Consider the following 26,531-nt stretch of genomic DNA (forward strand, 5'->3'; position numbering starts at 1 on the left):
TAGTTTGTAATTGGGTATTCCCAGTGTGCGCGCCGTCCCTGCGATGTGTGACGCTGTCCGATCATCGGGCTGTCACCAGGACGGGCGGTCAGTTTATTCATACATTTTCAGGAGGAATGGCACAATGCAGAGGGGGTGTACTCATTTACTTGGTCACACAGGTCGGGAGTGATGATGTATCTGGGTTCAGCAAATTGCAGTCACACAATGCAAAAGTGCAGGAAAACCCGCACGGACTCTTCCACCGCAACGAAAATAATAGAGAATTGCTGCAATTTTCCTGTGATTTTTGCAAGGTGTGAACACTGCCTCAGACGGTTTCCCATTTACGCTCTCTAACGAATCCTCATGGTTCACAGGAACCTTTATTGTTTCCTTCCAGTGAATAACACCCGTCCTGTCATCTGCCTGTATGTGTTGGTCTTGCTATCTATTATCATCTGTCTATTATCTATCTGTTATCTATCATCTATTATCTATCTGTTATCTATCTATCATCAATCATTATCTATTATCTGTCTAATATCAATCATTATCATCAATCATTATCTATTATCTATCTGTCTATTATCTATCTCTTATCTTTCTATTATCTATCATCTATTATCATCTCTATTATCTATCATTTATCTATTATCTGTCTATTATCTATCTATCGTCTATTATCAATCATTATCTATCTGTCTATTATCTATCTGTTATCTATCATCTATTATCTATCTGTTATCTATCTATCATCTATTATCAATCATCTATTATCTGTCTAATATCAATCATTATCTATCATCAATCATTATCTATTATCTATCTGTCTATTATCTATCTGTTGTCTATTACACTGGTCAACAGCATTTTTGGTGCCAACGATATTTCATCGAATTTAGGGTATTTTTGGGGTGCTGATTCTGAATATGTCATCAGTTTTGCCAGATTGGCTCAAGTTTTTGAGATTTTTGGTATCTTATTTATAGCACTTGTTGGTAAATGCGACGCATCATCTCATTAATTTCTTTGGATTAGTACTTGAACTGAGCAGTTCTCAATATAGTTTTGTGTTAATTAGTGTTCTAAAAGTTTGTTCATAGCTTGATTTTTGCACTAACTTTATGTTGTTGTCTGTTTTCCAGTGAAAAGCATGAACTCATCAAGAAGAAGTTGTCTTAACGATCCAGACTCATTCTGTTACATTTGTGGTGAATACACACTGCCAAAACATAGAAGAAACATAACAGACTTCGTAAAAAAAGTGTATTTTGCCTATTTTGGGGTTATGCTTGGGGACCAAGACAAGTTTTGGGCACCACACATAGTGTGCAAAGCATGTATCGAATTATTACGAAAATGGAGCAAAGGACAAAGAAAAAGCTTCAAATTTGGTGTTCCAATGGTGTGGAGAGAGCCAAAAAATCATCATGATGACTGTTATTTCTGTGCAGTGCAAGTGCAAGGATTCAATAAGCATAAGAAACGAAAATGGGAGTAACATGGAATCTGCAAGAAGGCCTGTCCCTCATTGTGAAGATGTGCCTGTACCTGTGTTTACCATAAATAACAGTCATCATGATGATTTTTTGGCTCTCTCCACACCATTGGAACACCAAATTTGAAGCTTTTTCTTTGTCCTTTGCTCCATTTTTGTAATAATTCGATACATGCTTTGCACACTATGTGTGGTGCCCAAAACTTGTCTTGGTCCCCAAGCATAACCCCAAAATAGGCAAAATACACTTTTTTTACGAAGTCTGTTATGTTTCTTCTATGTTTTGGCAGTGTGTATTCACCACAAATGTAACAGAATGAGTCTGGATCGTTAAGACAACTTCTTCTTGATGAGTTCATGCTTTTCACTGGAAAACAGACAACAACATAAAGTTAGTGCAAAAATCAAGCTATGAACAAACTTTTAGAACACTAATTAACACAAAACTATATTGAGAACTGCTCAGTTCAAGTACTAATCCAAAGAAATTAATGAGATGATGCGTCGCATTTACCAACAAGTGCTATAAATAAGATACCAAAAATGTCAAAAACTTGAGCCAATCTGGCAAAACTGATAGCATATTCAGAATCAGCACCCCAAAAATACCCCAAATTCATTAAAATATTTTGGACACCAGAAAAAAAAAATTTTTTTGTTGACCTGTGTTATCTATCATCTATTATCTGTCTATTATCTATCAATTATCTAGCTATTTATCGTCTATTATCAATCATTATCTATCCGTCTATTATCTATCTGTTATCTATCATCTATTATCTATCTGTTATCTATCTATCATGTATTATCAATCATCTATTTGTCTAATATCAATCATTATCTATCATCAATCATTATCTATTATCTATCTGTCTATTATTTATCTGTTATCTATTATCTATCATCTATTATCATCTGTCTATTATCTACCTATTATCTATCTATCGTCTATTATCAATCATTATCTATCATCAATCATTATCTGTCTATTATCTGTTATCTATCATCTATTATCTATCTGTTATCTATCTATCATGTATTATCAATCATCTATTATCTGTCTAATATCAATCATTATCTATCATCAATCATTATCTATCTGTCTATTATTTATGTGTTATTTATTATCTATCATCTATTATCATCTGTCTATTATCTACCTATTATCTATCTATCAATCATTATCATCAATCATTATCTATCATCAATCATTCTCTTTTATCTGTCTATTATCTATCTGTTATCTATTGTATATCTATTATCTATATATGTTAACTATCTTTATCTCTAAGGCTACTTTCACACTAGCGTTTTTTTGCATACGTCGCAATGCGTCGTTTGGGGGGAAAAAACGCATCCTGCAAAGTTGTCTGCAGGATGCGTTTTTTCCCCATAGACTAACATTAGCGACGTATTGACACACGTCGCAACCGTCGTGCGACGGTTGCGTCGTGTTGTGGCGGACCGCCGGCCGCAAAAAAACGTTACATGTAACGTTTTTTTGTGTCGATGGTCCGCCATTTCCGACCGCGCATGCGCGGCCGGAACTCCGCCCCCACTTCCCCGCACCTCACAATGGGCAGCGGATGCGTGGAAAAACAGCATCCGCTGCCCCCGTTGTGCGGCGCTTGCACAGTATGCGTCGGTACGTCGCAGCGCAACGGCCCCTTACCGACGCTAGTGTGAAAGTAGCCTTATCCATCTATCTGTTATCTGTCATCTATCATCAATCAGTCTTTGTCTCATTTCCGTGTATCGATCTATCCCGTCCGTACTATTTGGGGACATCGGACCTCGGTGGTCTCTTCACTCTCCCCCCCGGGTGCACACCGTCTGACGCTGCATTTGGACACACAGTCTTGCAGATGACTTCTCCTTTGTGGTCCCTCCACCTCCATGATCTGCTTTGGATCGTCCCATGTGTCCCCTGTGCCCACAGAGGAGAAGATTGGCTTATTGTTACCTATTGTTACGAGCGCCATCCGCAGGACCCCGCTCCTGTGTGCCCCCCGATAAACTGTGTAAGAAAAGTCTTTTACTGATAAGTAACAAAAAGCCAGTGAAGCATCTCCTACCGCTGCGTCCATCAGGGGTCATCACACTTGTACGGGGGCCATTGTGACCGTCATTGGGGGGGCGGCGCTGTGGCCGTCACGTGGGGGAACCCATTGCCCGCTCATATTTCTGTCGCGTCTCTGTACGTCTCATACCTGCCTGTCTATAAATAACAATATATAAAACAATGAAGGTTCCTACTGAGTGACAGCAAGCAGAGATCTTGGAAACCGTGATTAGTAGACACAGAAGCCTCAGTCTTTCTTGTGATCGGGGGGTGCAGCCTCGCACTGTCGCGTTTCACCTCGGCCTCCTTCACATTGATCACTGCTGATCGCCCCGAACCCTAAATAATTGCTCTTCTCGATGCTTTCTTTAGATGTATCCATGCTGCATGATATCAGGCTCCACGGCTCTCCCAGCCTCTCACCATTTCTATATAATAATTTTTTCACAGCCAATATAAAAGGCACCAAACGCTCTCGTACACGGACAGACTCGTACTCGGCCGGACAGTCTGTGGGTGAGTGTGACAAGACTAACAATTAAGGCAGACCCGAGCTCTTCGTAAATCAGTAACACGTGTGAACGCAGGAAACCTTAGGATATATGGTCAGGGGTAAGTGGAAAGCGAGGGGGGAGATGCGGCTGCAGCTTTCCTCTGTGTGTGTGAGACTGCATGCTGCGAGAGGGGAGAAGGAGCAGCGGAGCTCGGAGCCGGCAGCAGAGCGGAGCGCAGCGCAGCGTTCACATCCCGCCATAAGAAGAGGAAACGCGATCGGAGACGGGGGGAATTACATCAAACCCAAATGTCAGACTGAAGACAAGAAAGAGCCAACTTTAATAAGATCACAGAGTGTCTCCCTGCTGGATCAACTGTGGGAAAGTGATTTCCCGGCAGTGCCCCCGCAGGATAGATGAAGTATTACACCGCGTCCATATCGGTGGGTCTCCTGTGTAACACAGGAGGGGGAGAGACTCTTTATTTGGCTGATGAAGAGTGAATATAGGAATCATCTCGCGTGCTGCGATGAGGAGGTCCTGGTTAACCCTTACAAGCCTGAAACCTGAGCTCTTCTCCTCATTTTTAAAGGTGGCACTGTATTTTGTTTTTTTCTTTTCCTCTCTCGCCCCCAGATGTAAAGTAGTCCTGGACGCTGCAGGAAAATAAGAGTTTTAGGAATGTAGAAAACCCCTCTATATGGAGCCCGTCGGGAAGGACGACTTTACTTCTGAAACTACTGGTTGTACCGGTCCCAGCAGTGCACTGGGGGCGTGCCGATGCACTGAGTGTATGAACACGCCCCTAATGCACTTCCAGGGTAATTTGCATGTGACTTTAACGCTTGCTTATCTGGAGCAGACACATCGGATTACTACATGACAGGTCAGGTTGTAGTACGACCTATACAGCGTTCAGTAATAAAATCCTCATGACGGCTCCTTATAATGCATTCACACCCCGTAGCGGATGACAGGGCTACACGCGGTGATAATTTCTCCTCGCCGGTCAGTATCAGTCTCAGCCATGTATATCTATGGCACGTAGCCTGATTAATGCGGTGTCCTCACATCACGGGTTCATGCCGGATGATGGCCTCGGGGGCCATGGTGTTCGTCAGCTGTGTTCTGCGTTACGGGCCCCTGGCACAACGTGCGCTCGCCGGTTGTAGCCGTCAGCAATCAGGAAAACATAAACAGCAGTAATTGTACCATGATGTGTAAATCATGCCGATCCCTGTAAAATAATAACCGCCATGCCATGCCAACGCTTCACAATGCACAAAACGTGGCACGATGGCAATCCAGCAGCTGAAAAACAAGGATTGTGTTTCCATGCTGAGGAGCCCCAAAAATGTCCCCCGATGTCTGACTACAGTTCTCTCGATAGATTGCAGAATTCTTAGTGTCCGTCCTTCACAGCATTGCAGCAAATGGTTTTACCGTTACCTTGGTGACACAAGAGTCCACATAGGAGCTGAAGACCTAAAAACGGGATTTTTAGTTTTTGAACTATTAGCAAAGTTTGTTCCTTTTCACCCTGTAGATACTTTGTCTGTAATGGTGGATTTGGGTGGCACCAGGAAGGGCCGAGGACTCGGTTACATTCTGCAGGACGACATGTGAAAGTTTATTCATTTTACCATATAATGTCCCGAAAATGGGAAAAATCCCAAGTGCGGTAAAAAAGAAAAAAAAAAACCCAAAAAAACATAGCACCCAGTCGTGATTCTTCGGTGACACCAAAAATCTACAGTTTGGGGTTATTTTTATGCAGAGAAAAAAAAGAAATTTTGTGAAAGGAAAAAAAAAGTCTTCGTTTTCTGAGAATGGGAACGCTTTTATTATGTTTGTTGCTGGACTTTGTGTTTTGTGCACGGAGAATGTTTTTGGGGGAAATGCAGCCAAAGGAAAATGTTAATTCTGGCATTGCAGGGTTTTTTTGCGTTTAATTTATGGCTTAAATTGTTCTCTGTTTTGATAGCTCAGGTTTTTTATTTTTTTGGTACGATGACCTCAAATATGTTTTACATTTTTTAAATTTCTTTACATTTTTTTTTACTTGTATATTTTTCTTTTTTTTCACTATTTTCTTTTCTTAAGCGATTTGACCTTTGTAGCGTATTGCAGGATATAGTGAGGTCGCGGTTCTCTCGGCCTCACAGGAGGACTAACGTGGCCGTCATCCGCAGTAATGACCCTTCCATCCCCCCCGATTTCTTTTGCCCCTGCAATGACGCCATTTAAATGTGATCAGAGTTCCGGTCACTGCAGTTAATGGCAGACATAGAGTATAACGCCGCCTTCGTCTGCCTGGTGTGAAGCAGCCGCAGCTCCATGCTTTTCCTTTGCGGACTATATAAAATGTCTGTCATGCGGGACCACGATATGGATGATCTGGCCTACGCTCGGACATCCGGCATGGTCGCACATCGGCGAGTCCCGTGGCCTCTGCTGTACACGGAGCCGCACACCACAGCGCCACACTCCGTCTAGTGGCCATTTTCAGTACTGCAGCTCCTGTTGTGATTGTGATCGGAGCTGCAGTACCGAGACCGGCCACTACACAATGTTTGGTGGCCCTCTTTACACTTATGGCGGCCACCACGGGAGATGATCAGTGGGGGGTTTCAGGTTTTGAAGCCCACGGTCTGATACCTATGGCCTATCCTGTGTCAGAATTCATGTACAAACCCTTTATTGGCGATTTTACACCTGTGCACGCTCACCTGTCCACCCCCAAGCTGGGACCCCTTTATTATCTACTGGGTCCCACGTTCAGGGTCGGAGACTTTTGACACAACCATGTACGACATGTGCGCCCGCTCCTTGAGTCCTGTGTATCACTGCGGCTCCGCAGCAATGCCCCCCCGATAACCACTGCGGCCCCCTAAGCTGCCCAATTGTCCACCCCCCTCCGTCGGTCTCGCTGGATACACTCTAATGACAAAATTGAGAAAGTGAATTATTTGCCTTTTGTGTTCTGTCACATGTAGTAGCGCACAGTAACGACACCTCAGCTCTGACAAGTTAAGGCTTTTTCTTAATGCCACCATCTTTGTGCTTTCCTTAGAAATGCTGGAGACTGTGGATCTCGGGGAGACCGCTCATAAGAAGCCTGGAAGTACCGTGCCCGAGTCCATACACACATACAGTAAGTGCCGGGGAGAGGTGAACGTGGAGCGCAGCAGCTCAGGGAGGGCGCGGTGCATATCCGCAGCTGAACCCTGCGCCGTGGTGCGCGTCTGCCGCCAAACCCTGCGCCTTGGTGCGCGTCTGCCGCTGAACCCTACGCCGTGGTGCGCGTCTGCCGCTGAACCCCGCGCCGTGGTGCACATACGCAGATAATCCCTGCACCGTGGTGTGCACAGCCCCTGTTCATACCTGCAGGATCCACACCAATGTTTTTCATACTCCCAAAAAAGGAGCAGACGTCCCCGGATGAGTCCTCTATACCCCCAGTCACTAATAACTACAGTGAGTCTCACAGAACCGGTCAGTGAGCGGATAAATGAAGCGATGTTCTGACTCACAATCTGCGGCCACGAGGCGTCCGATGCTTTGTGCTTCGCAGTTAACGTGTTCTCACTTCCTCGCAGTTGGTGATGGCGTTGTGCAGCCCGAAGCCCTGAATAAGAAAGCCATCCAGATCATCAACAGGGTCCGAGACAAGCTGACAGGTAAACGCACGGGTCCTACTGATGTCACCTGCAGACATGATGGCTGCCGGCAGTCGTGTCCTACTGAGGTCACCTGCAGACATGATGGCTGCCGGCAGTCGTGTCCTACTGAGGTCACCTGCAGACATGATGGCTGCCGGCAGTCTGGTCTTTCTGATGTCACCTGCAGACACGATGGCTGCCGGCAGTCGGGTCCTACTGATGTCACCTGCAGACACGATGGCTTCCGGCAGTCGTGTCCTACTGAGGTCACCTGCAGACACGATGGCTGCCGGCAGTCGGGTCCTACTGATGTCACCTGCAGACACGATGGCTTCCGGCAGTCGTGTCCTACTGAGGTCACCTGCAGACATGATGGCTGCCGGCAGTCGGGTCCTACTGATGTCACCTGCAGACACGATGGCTTCCGGCAGTCGTGTCCTACTGAGGTCACCTGCAGACTCGATGGCTGCCGGCAGTCGGGTCCTACTGATGTCACCTGCAGACACGATGGCAGTCAGGTCCTACTGAGGTCACCTGCAGACATGATGGCTGCTGACAATCGCTTACATAAGGCGGCTGTTTGCTGCCCTTACCTGTAACACACATGAACACACAGACCGCCTGAGCGTGCTTATGTTCTCGGACCCCTGTGTCCCCTCTGGATTCCTCCATCTTGTTACCACCTGATGGTATACACGCTGAATGGTTCTAACAGACAGTTTGACCAACATTAAAGCTTATGGGACACATTAGGGGAGGAATTTTTATTTTTGGTTAAAAATAATATTTGCATATCTTCATTTGCCATCTACAAGCTCTGCATTGCACTGTCCATCAGCGGCTGCAGCATGAGGTGGCAGAGCAACAGTCAGTGAGCCCCTCCCAGCTGATACATGTGCTATCCCCATAACACAAATGATTGCACGGATCGGGGTTTAATACTGATGCGTTTTCATTTCTCAGGACGAGACTTTTCCCATGAAGACACTCTGGACGTAAACACGCAGGTCGAACTATTAATAAAGCAAGCAACGTCTCACGAGAACCTCTGTCAGTGTTATATCGGATGGTAAGTCCCATAGGACATCGTTTCCTTTTTTTCCCTTGATGTCCCAAATTGTGTTGGAGTCCCTGCAGTTCCCACTAGGGGGAGCGCACAGCAGTCAGTGTGCGCTGCATGAATCCTCCTGTAATGAGCTCCCTCTAGTGGTGGATACAAGAAGTCAGGATTTTAGTACTGAGCTCTAGGAGGACAGTCCACCCTTTCCCGGTCTATAAATCCTAAATGTAAGTAATATTTGCAGTGGGTGTGTATTGTTTCCTTTTTTTACGCCCCAAATTGAGTCCTTTCGGTCACCACTAGCAGGAGCTTACTGCATTCAATGCGAGAGAGCTCCCCCTAGTGGTGGATACAAGAAGCTAGGATTTTAGCATTGAGCTCTGAGGACGGTCTACTCTTTCCTGATTCCAAAAATCCCAGAAACAGAACAGTAGTAATATTCGCAGTGGGTGTCTATCGCTTTCTTTTTTATACCCCAGATTGAGTCCTTGCGGTCACCACTAGGGGGAGCTCACTGCATTTAATGTAAGAGCTCCCCCTAGTGGTGGATAAAAGAAGCCATGATTTTAGCATTGAGCTCGGAGGACGGCTTGAAAATCCCAGTACTTTAGTAGTATTTGATTTTTTTTCTTCCTTCCAGGTGTCCCTTCTGGTAACAGCTGTTTCCACCTCTCCCTCCTAACTGGGGATCGGTGGTCCTGGCCGTATGACGACGGACCCCACTGATCAACAAGTGTATCTTGCCTTCGCCCGGCAATGAACTATGGGCTCTCGGATATAAAGCCCCAGGATGGATTTATGTACTTAAAGGGATCGCACCAATCATGTTTAGCGCCTGTCAGCCGACCGGACGCAGGAGCCGGTACCCAGCCAAAAATCAAGACCGTTCTGAGCAATTAATTCCAGACATGGGTAGCCGGACGTGACCGACTGTGAAGAATTATGAAAAGATAAATGTGGATGTGACGCCAATCGCATCGGCCAGCGCCGGTCTGGTTATATATTATGTTGGAATTTTTTATAGATTTTATTTTTGTTTTTTTGTGAGTAATGCATGAGGATTTCCAAACTCAAGACAAACGGGAACATTGCACGGATTTACCCCTAAAATATGGCGGATGTCCTGAATCACCGGCCCGATGTGTAAGGGATCAGAACCGCTGCGTCGACCCCTGCATAACGGGAATAGCCACGATGAAGGTTAAGGGAATGTCCTCGATTTATTGCCATTTTTTTTTTATGTTGATTCATTTTTTTTTTTAAAAAGGGTTGTTGAGGACGAAGATTTCCTCAGTATATGTCAGGAAGTGAATGCAGTACCGAGATCGGCCACTACGCAGCACACTCTGTATGTTCGGACGCTACAGGAGCTGGGAACCTGCACAAATCTCATATTGACCAATCCTGAGGACAGGACGTCCCCTTAGGATGTGATGACGTGTCACTGCTACCGGGGGATGGGAGGGAGGGAGAAAAAATGTCATTTAAATGGATGGTCCCAAACTTAGGAAAGGTGATAAATCCTAGATCGGCAGCGGCTATACAGCTTGTCCCTCCATCGATATGGCGCACACAGCTTACAACAGCTGATCGGTGGAGGTGCCAAGTGTCGCCCCCCAGTGATCTAATTGTGATCCAATCCTCAGGATAGATCATCCGTATCGAAGTCCTGGATATCCCCTTTAACAAAGAACATGCCCCAAAAATAGCCTTAAATGCAATGAGGTCGCCTGCAGTGTGGAGCGCCCCCTAATGCAGCGATTCCCCCGATTGCTCCCGTGACCTGACCTGCAGAGAGGATGGGAAATCCCAGAGAATGAGCCCGCAGTGTAAGGAGTTGCTATATGAACAGTTGTCTGACCCGTGCGGCAGCTCCGCGGCATTGCCTGGCCCGTGCGGCAGATCCCCGGCATTGTCTGGCCCGTGCGGCAGATCGTGGCATTGCCTGGCCCGTGCGGCAGATCCCCGGCATTGCCTGGCCCGTGCGGCAGATCCCCAGCATTGCCTGGCCTGTGCGGCAGATCCCCGGCATTGATCGGTCCGTGCGTCAGATCCCCGGCATTGCCTGGCCCGTGCGGCAGATCCCCGGCATTGATCGGTCCGTGCGTCAGATCCCCGGCATTGCCTGGCCCGTGCGTCAGATCCCCAGCATTGCCTGGCCCGTGCGGCAGATCCCAGCAATGCCTGGCCCGTGCGGCAGATCCCGGCATTGCCCGGCCCTTGCGTCAGATCCCCGGCATTGCCCGGCCCGTGCGGCAGATCCCGGCATTGCCTGGTCCGTGCGGCAGATCCCCGCATTACACTGGACATTTTTTTTTTCTTTCTTGATTAAACTTCTTAATAAACATTGATCAATTATTCTGTTCTGGAGATGTGGCCTTATTACCGCCAGCAGGACTATGCCCCCCCCCCTTTAAAGGGGAGGTCTGCTCTGTATAGGTGGGGGAAAATAAAGGGGAGGTCTGCACTGTATAGGTGGGGGGGGGATAAAGGGGAGGTCTGCTCTATAGGTGGGGGAATAAGGGGGTCTCTGTATAGGTGGGGGGTAAAGGGTAGGTCTGGCTTGTATAGGTGGAGGGCTATATAGGGGAGGTCTGGACTGTAAAAGGGGGGGCGGGGGTATAAAGGGGAGGAAAGGTGATAAATCCTAGATCGGCAGCGGCTATACAGCTTGTCCCTCCATCGATATGGCGCACACAGCTTACAACAGCTGATCGGTGGAGGTGCCAAGTGTCGCCCCCCCAGTGATCTAATTGTGATCCAATCCTCAGGATAGATCATCCGTATCGAAGTCCTGGATATCCCCTTTAACAAAGAACATGCCCCAAAAATAGCCTTAAATGCAATGAGGTCGCCTGCAGTGTGGAGCGCCCCCTAATGCAGCGATTCCCCCGATTGCTCCCGTGACCTGACCTGCAGAGAGGATGGGAAATCCCAGAGAATGAGCTCGCAGTGTAAGGAGTTGCTATATGAGCAGTTGTCTGACCCGTGTGGCAGCTCCGCGGCATTGCCTGGCCCGTGCGGCAGATCCCCGGCATTGCCTGGCCCGTGCGGCAGATCGTGGTATTGCCTGGCCCGTGCGGCAGATCGTGGCATTGCCTGGCCCGTGCGGCAGATACCTGGCATTGCCTGGCCCGTGCGGCAGATCGTGGCATTGCCTGGCCCGTGCGGCAGATGCCCGGCCCGTGCGTCAGATCCCTGGCATTGCCCGGCCCTTGCGTCAGATCCCCGGCATTGCCCGGCCCGTGCGGCAGATCCCCAGCATTGCCTAGTCCGTGCGGCAGATCCCCGCATTACACTGGACATTTTTTTTTTCTTTCTTGATTAAACTTCCTAATAAACATTGATCAATTATTCTGCTCTGGAGTTGTGGCCTTATTACCGCCAGCAGGACTATGCCCCCCCCCCGCTTTAAAGGGGAGGTCTGCTCTGTATAGGTGGGGGAAAATAAAGGGGAGGTCTGCACTGTATAGGTCGGGGGGGGGGGGGATAAAGGGGAGGTCTGCTCTATAGGTGGGGGAATAAGGAGGTCTTCTCTGTATAGGTGGGGGGTAAAGGGTAGGTCTGGCTTGTATAGGTGGAGGGCTATATAGGGGAGGTCTGGACTGTAAAAGGGGGGGCGGGGGTATAAAGGGGAGGTCTTGTCTGTATAAAGTACATCTCATCTGTATAGGTGGGGGTATAAAGGGGAGGTCTGGTCTGTATAGGTGGGGGCAGGGGTATAAAGGGGAGGTTTGGTCTGAGCTCTGTAGATGGGAGGGCTTGCTCTGCTGTTTAGTTGGTGGGGAGCCTGGTCTGGGGTCTTTATTGATGTGAATCAAGTCTGTATACATTAGGGGGGTCCTCTGAGGTTATAGATATGGGGTGATACACGGGGGGCAGTATAGAGGGGGCTTTCTGTGCTAAGGTTTGTACACACATTGGAAGGGTGGCTGTATTCATGGTAGGGAATGCTCAGGGGTCCGTATATACATGGGGGATCTCTACAGACATGGAGGGATGTGGTCTGGGATCTGTATAGACAAGAGGGGTCTGGTTTGTATTGATCGTGAGTGATGTCCAGTCTGGGGTCTTTGTTAATTACAGATGAGGGGTAGTGGTTTGGTTTGGGGTCTTGTTTAGAATGTATGTAAGGGGGTCTGATTAGTAATCTGCATCTTTAGGGATTCTGGCCAGGGTTCTGTTTTGATGCGTAGTCGTAGACCGTACAGATGAGGGGATGGGGGAGTCTGGTCATGGACCTCATATTGATGGGATCTGATCTCTAGTGAGAGGTGTCCTAGTCTGGGGTCTATCTACACTTGAGGGGCTGGCCTGGGGTCAGCATACACATTGAGGCTGCCGTCACACTAGCAGTATTCGGTCAGTATTTTACATCATTATCTGTAAGCCAAAACCAGGAGTGGGTGATAAATACAGAAGTGGTGCAAATGTTTCTATTATACTTTTCCTCTAATTGTTCCACTCCTGGTTTTGGCTTACAAATACTGATGTAAAATACTGACCAAATACTGATAGTGTGACGGCAGCCCGAGGGGGAGTGGGTACTGGCGTGGGGTCTGTATAGCCATGAAGGAGTTGATCTGGAGTCTGTTTACACATTTAGGGGACTGCCCGGGGGTCTGAATACACAGGAAGTGGGCGGCTGCCTGGGATCTTTATATACTTGAGGGGAGAGGGTGCTGTCCTTGGGTCTGTATAAATATGGGGGAGTTGTATACACATGAGTAGGGTGGCTGGCCTTGGGTTTGTATACACATGGGGTGAGAGTTGGCTGGGGGGGGGTCTGTGTATACATGAGGGGGTGCTGGCCTTGAGTCTGTATACATATGAAGGGAGGGTGTCTGTATAACCACGAAGGGGCTGATCTGGGGGCTGTATACAGGAGAGGGGGCTGGCCGGGGGTCTGTATACAGGAGGGGGGGGGGGGGCTATCCTTGGGTCTCTATACATATGGGGGTGGGCCTTGGGTCTGTATACACAGGGGTGGGGAGCTGGCCAGGGGTTTGTATATAAATGAGGGGGGGTGTGTGTCTGTATAGCCATGAAGGGGCTGATCTGGGGGTCTGTATACAGGAGAGAGGCAATATACATATGGGGAGTCTGTATACAGGAGAGGGGGCTGGCCTTGGGTCTGTATACCTATGGGGGGGTCTGTATACCTTTGGGGGATGGGGGGGGTCTGTATACCTATGGGGGGGGTCTGTATACCTATGGGGGTCTGTATACAGGAGAGGGGGCTGGCCTTGGGTCTGTATACCTATGGGGGGCTGTATACAGGAGAGGGGGCTATCCTTGGGTCTCTCTACCTATGGGGGGGGGGGGCTGTATACAGGAGGGGGGCTATCCTTGGGTCTCTCTACCTATGGGGTGGGGCCTATCCTTGGGTCTCTCTACCTATGGGGGGGGGGGCGGCTGTATACAGGAGGGGGGCTATCCTTGGGTCTCTCTACCTATGGGGGGGGCTGTATACAGGAGGGGGGCTATCCTTGGGTCTCTCTACCTATGGGGGGGGCTGTATACAGGAGGGGGGCTATCCTTGGGTCTCTCTACCTATGGGGGGGGCTGTATACAGGAGGGGGGGCTATTCTTGGGTCTCTCTACCTATGGGGGTGGGCCTTGGGTCTGTATACACAAAGGTGGGGGCTGGCCAGGGATTTGTATATAAATGAGGGGGGGGGGGGGTGTGTGGGTGTGGTGTGTCTGTATAGCCATGAAGGGGCTGATCTGGGGGTCTGTATCCAGGAGTGAGGCAATATACATATGTAGAGTCTGTATACAGGAGTGGGGGGGCTGGCTTTGGGTCTGTATAAATATGGGGGTGTATACAGGAAAGCAGCTGGCCTTGAGTCTGTATACCTATGGGGGGGGCTGTATACAGGAGAGGGGGCTGGCCTTGGGTCTGTATACCTATGGGGGGGCTGGCCTGGGGTCTTTGCTCATTTCGGAATTATGTAATATTTGGGGGTCATGTTGCAGCCCCGGACACGTGTCCTATATAGAGACCGCTCCATGATCCCCGGCCGTGACTCGCTACAGTTCACATCGCCCCGCAGATACAAGCGTTGAAGCGTCCAGTGCCGCGCCACCACCAACATGGCCGGCTCACGCACGACGTCATATCCCAGAGTTCCGTCGTGTCTCACCTCTGACGTCACCGCAGCTCGGCTTCAAGATGTCTGCGCCCGCTGCAGGCGTGCCGACTCGCGCGATGGCGACTCCCGGGGGCAGCGGAGGAGGCGCAGAGCGGCCGCCAGAGCCCATCCCCGGCTTCCCGGATACCGATGCGTTTGTGAAGGTCTGTGAGTAGCATTCGTCCGTGCTGTAACACCGCTGTGCATCATGGGGGAAACGTTTGTGCAGCATTAATGGCTGCAGAGCACAACTCCCGGTCAGTCAGTGGCAGAAATCCCTCAGCTGTGGCTGCAGACAAAAAACCGTTCCCATGGTGCAGCCAGCTGCTATCGGGGCATGCTGGGAGTTGTAGTTTGGCATCATGGTGCGTTGCCATGGGTTACGGCTCTGTTACCCCAGATTTCTGATGGCTGAGCGGCTCCGGGGTCTTGGGTCCTCACATGATATATAATGTACAGAGGGGCGGAGCACAGGATCAGGTGATCTGTCCTAGACTCCACCCCTGAGGAATAGTGCCAGGTATCGGCTGTGTGCGCAGCGCTCCTGTAGGTGGAGGACCCCACTGTCTGACCTCTCTTTTCTCCTTGTTTCCAGCATGCCCTGGGGACGGTCGTCCGAGCCACCAAAGCTTCCACGGGCCTCCCGCAGTGCGGGGATGAGTACGACTTCTACCGCAGCTTCCCCGGATTCCGGGCCTTCTGTGAGGAGCAGGGCGACCACCTGCTGCACTGGTAAGACCCACGGGGCCAGTGATCGGGGGCCCCAGCCCGTCCACAGTGGGGAGATGGAGCATGCGCGGCCCCCTCTGCTGTATACAGGCCCCCTCATACCTAGAAGTGGGGAGATGGAGCATGCGCGGCCCCCTTCTCCTGTATACAGACACCCCCATACCAAGAAGTTGGGAGATGGAGCATGCGCGGCCCGTCCTTCACTGTATTCAGACCTCCTGTAGTAATATAATCGGCAGATGAAGCATGCGCGGCCCCTGTCCTTCACTGTATTCAGACCTCCTGTACTAATATAATCGGCAGATGGAGCATGCGCGGCCCCTTGTCCTCACTCCGTTTGTGTCTCTCCCATAGTATGAGCCAGATCATGCAGTATCATGGCTGCCGCAGTCATATCAAGGACCGCAGCCAGGTCACCGCGCTGGAGGATAAATTTGATTTGCTGGTGGACGCCAACGATGCCGTGCTGGAAAGAGTGGTGAGTTCTGCCATCCGCAGACCCCCGCTGCTGCTACTGAGAGTATGGGGAATTAAAGAGATTTTTAATTTCAGGGAATTTTACTTGATGAAGCTGCTGGTGTGAACCGGAGTCAGCAGCCGATCCTCCCTGCCGGCCTGCAGCCCCCGAAGACCATCGTCTCCAGCTGGAATCGGAAGGTGAGGAATTATAGAGGCGCAGCTATCCCTATCCCTTATGAGCCCCAGACCCATCAGCCAATCTGAACAAGCAAAGCTGCAGTGTAAAGCATGGAGGGAGGACAGAGTAGGTGATCTGGAGTGTCCACAGTAGCTGATTTTTCCTTCTTCGTCTATAGGGCAGCGACTCCAGCAAGAAAGGCAAAGCGGAGACTTTCCGACTGCTGCACGCCAAGAACATTCCCCGACCGCAGCTCAAATTCAAGGAGAAGATCGATAATTCCAACACCCCGTTCATCCCCAAAATCTTCGTGAAACCCAACGCTCAGAAGCCGCTGCCAGAAGGTGAGAGTAGAGGGCGCTGCCTTAACCCCTTCACGCTGCAGCCCTTTTTGCGTTTTTGTTTTTCGCTCCCCTCCTTCCCAGAGCCATAAATTTTTTATTTTTCCGTCAATATGGCCATGTGACGGCTTGTTATTTGCAGGACGAGTTGTACTTTTGAACAACACCATTGGTTTTACCATGTTGTGTACTAGAAAACAGGAAAAAAATTCCAAGTGTGGTGAAATTGCAAAACAAGTGCAATCCCACACTTTTTTGTTTGGCTTTTTTGCTAGGTTCACTAAATGCTAAAACTAACCTGCCATTATGATTCTTTAGGTCATTACGAGTTCATAGACACCAAACATGTCTAGGTTATTTCTTATCTAAGTGGTGAAAAAAAAATCCAAACTTTGCTAAAAAAAAAACAAAAAACCAATTGCGCCATATTCCGATACCCGTAGTGTCTCCATTTTTCGTGTTCTGGGGTCGGGTGAGGGCTTATTTTTTGTGTGCCGAGCTGACATTTTTAATAATATCACTTTTGTGCAGATTCGTTCTTTTGATCGCCCGTTATTGCATTTTTTTTATGCAATGTTGTGGCGACCAAAAAAATGTAATTCTGGTGTTTCAATTTTTTTTTTTCGCTACGCTGTTTAGCGATCAGGTTAATGCTTTTTTTTATTGATAGATCGGGCGATTCTGAACGCGGCGATACCAAATACGTGTAGGTTTGTTCTTTGTTTCTTTTTTTGGATGGGGCAAAAGGGGGATGATTTAAACTTCATATTTCATATTTTTTTTAAAACATATATATAATTTTTTTTACTTTTGCCATGCTTCAATAGCCTTCATGGTAGTCTAGAAGCTGGCATAGCCTGATCGGCTCTGCTACATAGCAGCGATCATCAGATCGCTCCTATGTAGCTGAATTTCAGGCTTGCTATGAGCGCCGACCACAGGGTGGCGCTCACAGCAGGCCGGAATCAGTAACCATAGAGGTCTCAAGGAGACATCTGGTTACTATGCTGACGCATCGCCGATCATGTGACAGGAGTCGGCGATGCGCGCATTTCCGGCCGCGCGGCCGGAAGCAGTAGTTAAATGCCGCTGTCAGCGTTTGACGGCGGCATTTAACTGGTTAATAGTGGCGGGTGAATCGCGATTTCACCCACTGCTATTGCGCGCACATGTCAGCTGTACGAAACAGCTGACATGTCGCGACTTTGATGTGGGCTCCGGCGGTGAGCCCACATCAAAGGGGGAGACACGACATGCGCAGTACTAGTACAGGGCATGTCGTGAAGGGGTTAAAGGACGGGGAGAAAAGTGGTGCTGGTGGAAGGGTGTCATTCCAGACTACACAGGGCTCGTCTGTAGTCTGTTGCCATGGAGACACGTACGTCCGCTCAGGACTGCAGACTTTTAATCTGAATTTCACGGTTTTTAGTTCTCAGGACCAGGAGGGACAGACAGCAGCGTCCTGAAGACCGGAACGTCCCTGCGGCTCTCGCCGACTTCATCCATCAGCAGAGGATGGAGCAGCCCGAGGAAGACATGTAAGCAGCAGGCCAGGGTCCCCGCTATTGTCTCCTTTATCAGCTGGCTGGCTGCTGTCAGTTACTGCACTGTGCTCACTTCCGGTCGTTGCATTTATAGGTTCTCGCACCCCTATCAGTATGAACTGGATCACTTTGTCCCCGTGGAGTCGTCCCTAAAAGTGCCAGAGATCCAGGTGAGCGTGGGGAGACCTGGGGGCTTCATCACTTGGGGGCTTCATGCACCAATGACGATAGCTTGTCTAACAGTATATCGCCTAATGGGGCAATAATACAGAATAAAACTTCTGCTATGCAATAACATTTAGGAAAAAAGTTAGTTCTAAGTTCAGCCTGCAGTGTAAAGTATGGAGGACTGAATTCCCAGAGGCCTGTATTCTCTTCAGTATGAGCCTCAGTTTAGGTGTAGGGTAGAGGCGCGTATGTACGTAGACGGGCGACTGGGTATATGAGTAATGATACAAGCCGCCATGCTTTACACTGCGGGCTGACTGTAATTCCGTCTTGTCTCCAGCCGCCCTGCCCCCTGAGCGAGTCGTCCTGCCAGTTGATCACCACGCTGGACGATCTGGTGCAGCTGAATGAGAAGTTGCTGCGGTGCTCGGAGTTTGCCATAGATCTGGAGGTGAGAAGACCCCGGGGGGATTGTCAGGAGGCGACGCTGGGGATTCGGGGGGCAGAGAGTATTACTAATGACTTCATCCCACAGCATCATTCGTACAGAAGTTTCCTGGGTCTCACCTGCCTCATGCAGATCTCCACCCGCACAGATGACTACATCATTGACGTCCTGGAGCTGCGCAGCGACCTGTACATCCTGAACGAGAGCTTCACCGACCCCGCCATCGTCAAGGTCCGACCCCGAGGGACAGGCTTATAGGGGGCTGACATCTGTCACCAGCTGTTTCAGTAGCAGTGAACTGATAAAAGGGGGTGATATAAAGAGGAGAATAGGGAGTGCAGCTCTGGGGTATAATAAAGGATGTAACTCAGGATCAGTAATGTATGTACACAGTGACTGCACCAGCAGAATAGTGAGTGCAGCTCTGAAGTATAATACAGGATGTAGCTCAGGATCAGTAATGTATGTACACAGTGACTGCACCAGCAGATTAGTGAGTGCAGCTCTGGAGTATAATACAGGATGTAACTCAGGATCAGTAATGTAATGTATGTACACAGTGACTGCACCAGCAGAATAGTGAGAGCAGATCTGGAGTATAATACAGGATAAGAAATATAACTTGATCTCTTGATCCTGTAGGTTTTGCATGGTGCAGATTCGGACATTGAGTGGCTCCAGAAGGATTTTGGTTTGTACATTGTGAACATGTTTGATACCCATCAAGCATCTCGTCTGCTCAACCTGGGGAGGAACTCTCTGGACCATCTGCTCCGACACTACTGTAATGTGGAGTCTGATAAGAAATACCAGCTCGCTGACTGGAGAATTCGGTAAGGAGCTCCACTGCCTTCCCTTACTTCATTGGTCAGGACACCCTGTGATCCTAATGAGATGCATCCAATTTACAGACCACTGCCAGAAGAAATGCTGCAGTATGCCAGAGTCGATACCCACTACCTGCTGCACATCTATGACAGGATGAGGACGGAGCTGCTGAATGTAGACAATGGTCAGCGCAACGTCCTCCTCCTCGTCTGGCAGAAGAGCAAAGACATCTGTCTGAAGGTGAAGAGTAACGTGATCACATAGTGGCAGTATTATAGTAGTTATATTCTTGTACATGGGGGGGGGAGGGCAGTATTATTGTAATTATGGCCCTCTATGATGTTCTTTTCTGTGCTCGTTATATAGAGGTTTATGAAGCCCATCTTTACGGAGGATTCCTACCTTGACCTTTACCAAAAGTTAAAGAAACATCTGAACACTCAGCAGTTGGCCGCCTTCCGCCTTCTCTTTGCCTGGAGAGACAAGATGGCGCGACAGGAAGATGAAAGCACGGGGTGAGGATGTCCGTATGCTTGTAGTGGCTGGGAGCTTATTTCCGGACACCCTCTGCTTTATTCCTGCCATTTTCTTCTATCTTTCAGTTATGTCCTTCCCAACCACATGTTGATGAAAATCTCAGAGGAAATTCCCAAGTAAGTGAAAGCTTAGAGTTAAAAATGATGTCAGATTTCTGTTAAGAAACCGCAAGCAGAGCTCTTAACGTGCCCCTGACAGGATTGTGCTCAGTAACTATTGTCAGGTCTGCGCCGTTATACTGATTAGTGGTACCTGTGGGCAGGGCTCATGCAGAGGAAGAGCATTGCTTTGATTGATGCTACTGCGCATGCGCCAACGCCATTTTGATGGCGTCAATTTTTTCTGTTAAACACCACAATATTAACTGTGCAAGTGCAGGATTTGGACTAGGACGCCGGTCACTAATGGGTCAGCGAGTTGTCATTTATGCCAGAATGATGACGATGAGGCCAAAGCCCCACATGAAGGACCCCCTTCCCCACACACGGAGCACGGGCATATCATTAACTCAAAACTGGAAATCGAGATTAAACCACAACCACAAGACGGATTTCATTACCAGGTATCATTGTGATCAGTATAACGGTGCCGACCTGACACTGTCTGTAGTTACTGAGCACAATCCTGCTGTCTGGTTCCATACACTGTACTAAGATGGAAGACCTCCTTAGTTGCGTCTGGTGACTGTATGGCCTCGCCTCGTGTAGGGGCCGCTCCTGCGCTCTCCACCTCTGCTTTCTTTCTACATATGGGTTTTTTTTGCAATATCTTGGTTCCTGATGTCTAGAATTGTGATGTTTTTTTATTTTTCTAGGGAACCCCAGGGGATAATCGCTTGTTGTAATCCAGTTCCTCCCCTCGTGAGACAACAGATTAATGAATTGATTCTTCTCATCCAGCAAGCTCGGGAGAAGCCATTAATGAAGGTATAAGGAATAATGTGTTTTTTTTTTTCTAATGATTTAGATAACTTCTCTTTGGGTACTAGTATTGTCAATTTGGTACTAAGGTCTCCTTTGCATTGTGAATTTCTAGGTGCATTACATTGAGGTCAATCAGATCCTGAGGCTAAAATCTCCAGCTAACACTAGAGGGAGCTATAGAGTATACAGTCCACTGAGCTCCCCCTAGTGGGGGACCTGGAGAAAAGCATGGACTTGCTGCCCTCATCCCTTAAAGTATCCTGTTTGGGGTATTTCTATATTTGGAAGGTATCCCCTATCTCCAGGTGGGGGTTCAACCGCTGGTTCCCCCACTGATCCTAAGAACTTGGGCTATTAAGACCTCCATATGAATAAAGTGGAGGTTGATCATGTGCGCTTTCATTCCATTCATTATGAGAGGGCCAAAGTTATCCGTTAGACAATGATTGGAGCAGCGGTGCATGTGACGGAACTTCGCTGTATCACATGGGGGTCTCCAGAGCCCAGGTTCTTGGTATTGGAAGAAGTTCTAGGCTTGGACCCTTAATTCGAGAGAGGGGAGAAGTAGCTAATCTTCCTTTTAAGAGAGGTGACATAATCTACACTGGACATTCATTTTAATGTTTGCTTGGTTTTTGGATTGGACCATTTTCATTCTCTTGCCTTTTTTTTTCACGTAGTCTGAAACAAGTTCTGCAAAAAAGAAGGGCCCAATGCCGAACCCTGAGGTAGGACGATTCCTCTGTGTGGTAACTACTGCCTCCTAGTGACCGGTGAGCAGTAACTACAGTCCTTCTCTCACGCAGAGAATGGAGAGTCTCCTGTTTGGTCCTCACGATTTGTCCAAATCTCCGATGGGGCAGCTGGTCCTGGCCGGGGCAGGTAAGGGGCTTGTGTTTCGGGGTTGTGCTGCACTCGCTGTAGACTTGGTGCTCACCGTCTATGTCCAAGGACATGCGCCGTCCCTCCACCACTCCAGGGGAAGCCCACCATGAGCTTTGTATGGGCACATGTGATACTGGAAAATAACTGAACCCTGTAACAGCCTCTACTTTTCTTCAGTTGTAGAAGTCTCCGCCGGCAGCCTGTTCAGTGACGAGGATCCTGACCCTCCGGCAGCGCATAGTCCGGTCTCCGTGCGCCCCGAGGCTGCCATCACCATCTTCAGTGTAAGTGGAGCACACAGGTGCCTACTGAACGTCTGCTTAAAGGGGGTGTCTTCTTTCAGAAAAGTTGTGCCTATATGTACAGTTCATTGTAACCAAAAAACAGAATTCAGCCAATCGGCTCGTGCCGTGAATACAGGGAACAGTTTTCTGAAAGGAGACAACCCCTCTGAGACCACCAATATGGAATACGGAGAGTTGTAGGCCATGCACTGCTCCCTGGGATAAAAAAAATATGCAAATACCCTACTGAGAGGAAGAAAACTGGGTCTCTACTGCCACCTATTGGAAGATGGAGCGTCGTTGAGGGGTTACGTCTTACGTCATGTGACCCGGCCCTTGAAGGTCCTTACCGAATGTCAGGATTCCTACATCCAATAGGTGGCAGCAGAGTCTCACGCTGAGTTTGTCCTGCTCCGCACCCTGTAGGCCTGCACCTCTTGTATGGGGTGCCTTTGAGAGACCCCGAGTCTTCCAATGGCCTGAGAATGTCCGTGATGTTTTCTTCTAGGACCCTGAAGACGGTGGTGACGAGATTGACGGACTCTCCCCATCCCAGCTGAAGGCCAGGAGTATACTGGAGTCCTTTGACAACCCTTTCCGCATGGTGAGATGTCTCGGCCCTTCGGGAGCTGCACATTCTGCAATTTTCTGCATTTCATTGTCTCTCTTCGGATCTTTACTGTCAGTGAATGGTAATATTCACATCTAGATCCTGAGCCTGCACTGATCGCGCCCCATGATACAGGCCGGTCGCTCCATACACAGTGCCAGATGTCGGGTCATGAGCGCTGCTCTTGTGTCAGATCTACATATATCAGCAAATGGAGATTTTAAAAATGGCCGTTTCCATAACTGGGAGGTAGGGCTTCGTGGAATGGGGGGGACACATAGAGCCCACCTCCTGTGACTGCCATAAATGGCCAATAATAAGGAGGGTTACGAAATTACATTTTCCTTGTCAAGATCTCTGCTTGCTGACAGTGAATCCGTATTTGTGTGAGCAGAGATAGATCTGTCCGTCCTTAATCCCTGTTATCCATTCACTGACTGCAAACATCCTGAGCATGGAAAAGAATAAGAGGTCCATTAAGGGTTAACCCATCCCTCTCCTTCAGTTCCTTCCATCTGATATCCGGGGGGCTCACGCCTCGCAAGCTGCAAAGTTGGACCCCAACACGAAGATGTTTGAGGTGAGTAGTGCGAGGTGTTGTGTGCAGCGCCCCCATCGGTCAGGACTGAGCCGCGTCGTCTCCTCCCTCATAGATCAGTAACCGCTGGAAGCTGGTGAGCATCGCGCAGCAGGAGCGGGAGGCCCGGGCCAAGGAGGAGGCCAGACAGAAGAGGCAGGCGGACAAAGGTGCTCACTGTCCGTGACCCCTGTGATCAGCGACCCGACCCGCGCTGCCTGCAGTGTCTTATTGTGATTTTATCCTTAACAGATGCTCGAGAAAAAGCCAAATTGGAGTTTAAAAATAACGCTGCAAATGTGAAATCTGTGCGCGAACAAGTCATGGTGAGTTACATCCTGTATTATACCCCAGAGCTGCACTCACTATTCTGCTGGTGCAGTCACTGTGTACATACATTACTGATCCTGAGTTACCTCCTGTATTATACCCCAGAGCTGCACTCACTATTCTGCTGGTGCAGTCACTGTGTACATACATTACATTACTGATCCTGAGTTACCTCCTGCATTATACTCTAGAGCTGCACTCACTATTCTGCTGGTGCAGTCACTGTGTACATACATTACATTACTGATCCTGAGTTACCTCCTGTATTATACCCCAGAGCTGCACTCACTATTCTGCTGGTGCAGTCACTGTGTACATACATTACATTACTGATCCTGAGTTACATCCTGTATTATACCCCAGAGCTGCACTCACTATTCTGCTGGTGCAGTCACTGTGTACATACATTACATTACTGATCCTGAGTTACATCCTGTATTATACTCCAGAGCTGCACTCACTATTCTGCTGGTGCATTCACCTTGCACATACATTACTGCATTATACTCCAGAGCTGTACTTTAAAGGGACTCTGTCACCTGAATTTGGAGGGAACACTTTTCAGCCATAGGGGCGGGGTTTTCGGGTGTTTGATTCACCCTTTCCTTACCCGCTGGCTGCAATATTGGAATGAAGTTCATTCTCTGTCCTCCGTAGTACATGCCTGCACAAGGCAATCTTGCCTTATGCAGGCGTGTACTATGGAGGACAGAGAATGAACTTCAATCCAATATTGCAGCCAGCATGCAAGGAAAGGGTGAATCAAACACCCGAAAACCCCGCCCCTATGGCTGAAAAGTGTTCCCTCCAAATTCAGGTGACAGATTCCCTTTAAGATTCTTAACTTTCTTGTGACTTCTCCTTCAGCAGGAAGATGTCAGCAAGAAGCGTGAACGTGTGACTAGTGACCCGGGCACAGAGACGCCCAGAGCAGACAAGAAGCGCTCCAAACACTCAGAAGAGGCAGGGGAGTCGGTGGTTCAGACCCAGTTTACACCATTTGACTACAGCAAATCAAACTTCAAAGTATTTGCAGGTTGGTGCTGCAGTACAGGGTACGGTGGGAAGCACCCGAGGAGGAGGAGGCGGCTGCATCACATGTTCTACAGGGGGTCGGGGTGGGGTCCGGCGCTGCCCTGACTTGTGGCGCCATCCCGCGACCTTTACATCTGAGCCGCACGTCTTCTTGTCCCCACAGGCAGCAGCAATGTGAAGGCTCAGACTGACTTTGACCCCAACCAGCAGAATCCCCCACAAGGGAAGGTGAGATCTGCTCTACTCCGACCATAATCGCTGCCCCTCAGTTGTGACTTTTGATAGCAAAACTGACTTTTTTTTTTTCATGCAGAAAAATCCCTCCTCGAAGAAAGCGAACCAGCAGATTGGAAACAAGAGCATGTCCTTCATCGGGGGGAAGTCAAACAGGTCTGTACCATAAGACTGGGGTGAATAAAGCAGCCGGGTGTGGAGCTGTCTGGCATCCAGCTGGAAAGGATGTGTGGGAGGAGCCCTAAGGGGTGTGTCAGGAGCTGTCAGCCAATGTTTCTTGTCACTGACTTCTGCCAGTTTTCCTCTGGGGTGTCCTGTCCAGCTGGATGCCAGCTGGATATGTTCAGCTTCCTCTGTGCTCTGTCACAGTTCGGGATTCTTTATGATATATAGTTAACCCTATAATACCCTCTGCTGATATAAATTGTCTTTTACGTTGTTCGGTCAGGGGCTTCAGACACAGTTGGCCGAAGAGATAACCTGATCCAGGATGTGGATGTCGCTGTGATTTTGCCCAGCGAGACTTGTCTGTTGTCTTTTATTATTAAAGTTTTTATATACTGAAAGCATCTGTGGCGTCATTGGTTTTATTCCTGTGTCTATAATCACTGACTTCTGAGGACCTCAAAGCGACTCCAGGAAAATAAGGCAATCGCCCTTCACACACTTTATATAAAGATTTTCCTCCCTGCTTTACACTGCAGCTCTGCTTCCCTTCAGATACTGGATTTTCCCAGGTTATGTGGCGTCTGATCTCTGGGTCCCGGCACACTCACATGGCGGTGCTGGGCGTTCCTCCTGCTGGGCGATGCTGCCCCCGCTATATTGTGTCAGCTGCTTGCCGCTGGCTCCAACGTACTCTGAAATCCAGCTCCTGCCTCGGCCGGGTTGCTCTTTTGCCTCCATACTTTACACTGCAGCTTTTATTGTTTACAAAGCGATTTGAGAAAGCAAATCAACCACCGAGGAGTAAAAGGCTCATCTGTCACATAGAGACTGCTGGAAAGGAAGGAGGAGCAACACATTCTGCTTTAAAGGGATTGTCCTTCAGGAGGAAAATGATGAGGCGGAGCAATAAAGTTCAGTTCATCTGCAGCCAAATAAACAGCAGCGGCAACGGGACTGCAGTGAGCGCATGAACCCGAGGAACGAGGTGGGGCAGTCCGCAACTACATCAGATCATGGTTTCCCTCCCTGTCTGAAGGAAGAAAAGTTAAGAGAATTGTTTTTGCTGTGAACTCTGAGGACAGCATGAGCTGGGGGCCGAGACCCTGATTCCAGCACTGTGTTACTTATTAGGCTGCTTGCTGTCATTTTAATACAATCAGTGTTTTATCAGCAGACTATTACAAAACTGGGTGTCACATGCTGCCCATTCCAGCTAATCTGTAACCACACCCACCAGCACTGATTGGCAGCTTTAGGCTGGGGTAGGCGGGGTTATACAGAGCTCAACCATCAGCATGGCGAGATCAGAGGAGCAAGGGGGCGTGGTCTTATTTAAGGGTGGGATTTATGCATGTATTTTG

At 48.8% G+C, this 26,531-nt stretch overlaps 3 protein-coding genes across 11 annotated transcripts in view; 2 read left to right on the forward strand and 1 right to left on the reverse strand.

Annotated features, from left to right (window-relative positions):
- The window catches only part of MTOR (mechanistic target of rapamycin kinase), a 108,183-nt gene extending 97,067 nt beyond the window's left edge, over positions 1-11,116 (forward strand). For 6 of the 7 annotated variants that reach the window (XM_077249687.1, XM_077249693.1, XM_077249689.1 and 3 more), the window contains 5 exons: positions 3,993-4,058; positions 7,110-7,190; positions 7,636-7,716; positions 8,662-8,767; positions 9,399-11,116. In XM_077249687.1, the coding sequence (XP_077105802.1) occupies positions 3,993-4,058; positions 7,110-7,190; positions 7,636-7,716; positions 8,662-8,767; positions 9,399-9,414 (350 nt within the window). In that variant the 3' untranslated portion in view covers positions 9,415-11,116. The remainder of the gene's footprint in view (positions 1-3,992; positions 4,059-7,109; positions 7,191-7,635; positions 7,717-8,661; positions 8,768-9,398) is intronic. The other variant, XM_077249692.1, reaches the window with a different exon arrangement.
- The window catches only part of ANGPTL7 (angiopoietin like 7), a 74,356-nt gene that overhangs the window by 47,676 nt on the left and 149 nt on the right, over positions 1-26,531 (reverse strand). Inside the window, exon 1 of one of the 2 annotated variants that reach the window (XM_077249701.1) lies at positions 7,570-7,670. The exons of the other annotated variant lie outside the window; for it this stretch is intronic. The gene's annotated coding sequence lies outside the window, so the exon portion shown is untranslated. Of the gene's footprint in view, positions 1-7,569; positions 7,671-26,531 lie in introns of those variants that run through there. 2 annotated transcript variants of the gene reach the window in all.
- On the forward strand, positions 14,897-25,571 carry EXOSC10 (exosome component 10). 2 transcript variants are annotated; one of them, XM_077249694.1, is made up of 25 exons: positions 14,897-15,056; positions 15,488-15,624; positions 15,976-16,099; positions 16,174-16,278; positions 16,437-16,602; positions 18,029-18,137; positions 18,238-18,313; positions 18,652-18,762; positions 18,847-18,990; positions 19,402-19,592; positions 19,671-19,827; positions 19,954-20,102; positions 20,190-20,240; positions 20,939-21,050; positions 21,728-21,775; positions 21,854-21,929; positions 22,110-22,216; positions 22,725-22,820; positions 23,332-23,406; positions 23,480-23,573; positions 23,656-23,729; positions 24,604-24,769; positions 24,932-24,996; positions 25,082-25,158; positions 25,451-25,571. In XM_077249694.1, exons 1-25 carry the CDS (start codon positions 14,934-14,936, stop codon positions 25,479-25,481), a joined length of 2,664 nt encoding a protein of 887 aa, XP_077105809.1. In that variant the 5' UTR covers positions 14,897-14,933; the 3' UTR covers positions 25,482-25,571. The 2 variants fall into 2 exon arrangements, with proteins under 2 accessions (XP_077105809.1, XP_077105810.1); XM_077249695.1 differs by having other exon boundaries at positions 14,931-15,056; positions 24,601-24,769.

Source organism: Ranitomeya variabilis, chromosome 4 (assembly GCF_051348905.1).
Source record: "Ranitomeya variabilis isolate aRanVar5 chromosome 4, aRanVar5.hap1, whole genome shotgun sequence".
Taxonomy (NCBI): domain Eukaryota; kingdom Metazoa; phylum Chordata; class Amphibia; order Anura; family Dendrobatidae; genus Ranitomeya; species Ranitomeya variabilis.

Excerpts from the sequence above, each read along its gene's own strand:
- EXOSC10 (XM_077249695.1), top strand. The coding sequence starts at position 14,934 with ATGTCTGCGCCCGCTGCAGGCGTGCCGACTCGCGCGATGGCGACTCCC. Across the intron at positions 15,625-15,975 it reads GGCGACCACCTGCTGCACTG|TATGAGCCAGATCATGCAGT; the intron begins GTAAGACCCACG and ends TCTCTCCCATAG. Across the intron at positions 20,103-20,189 it reads CAGGAAGATGAAAGCACGGG|TTATGTCCTTCCCAACCACA; the intron begins GTGAGGATGTCC and ends TCTATCTTTCAG.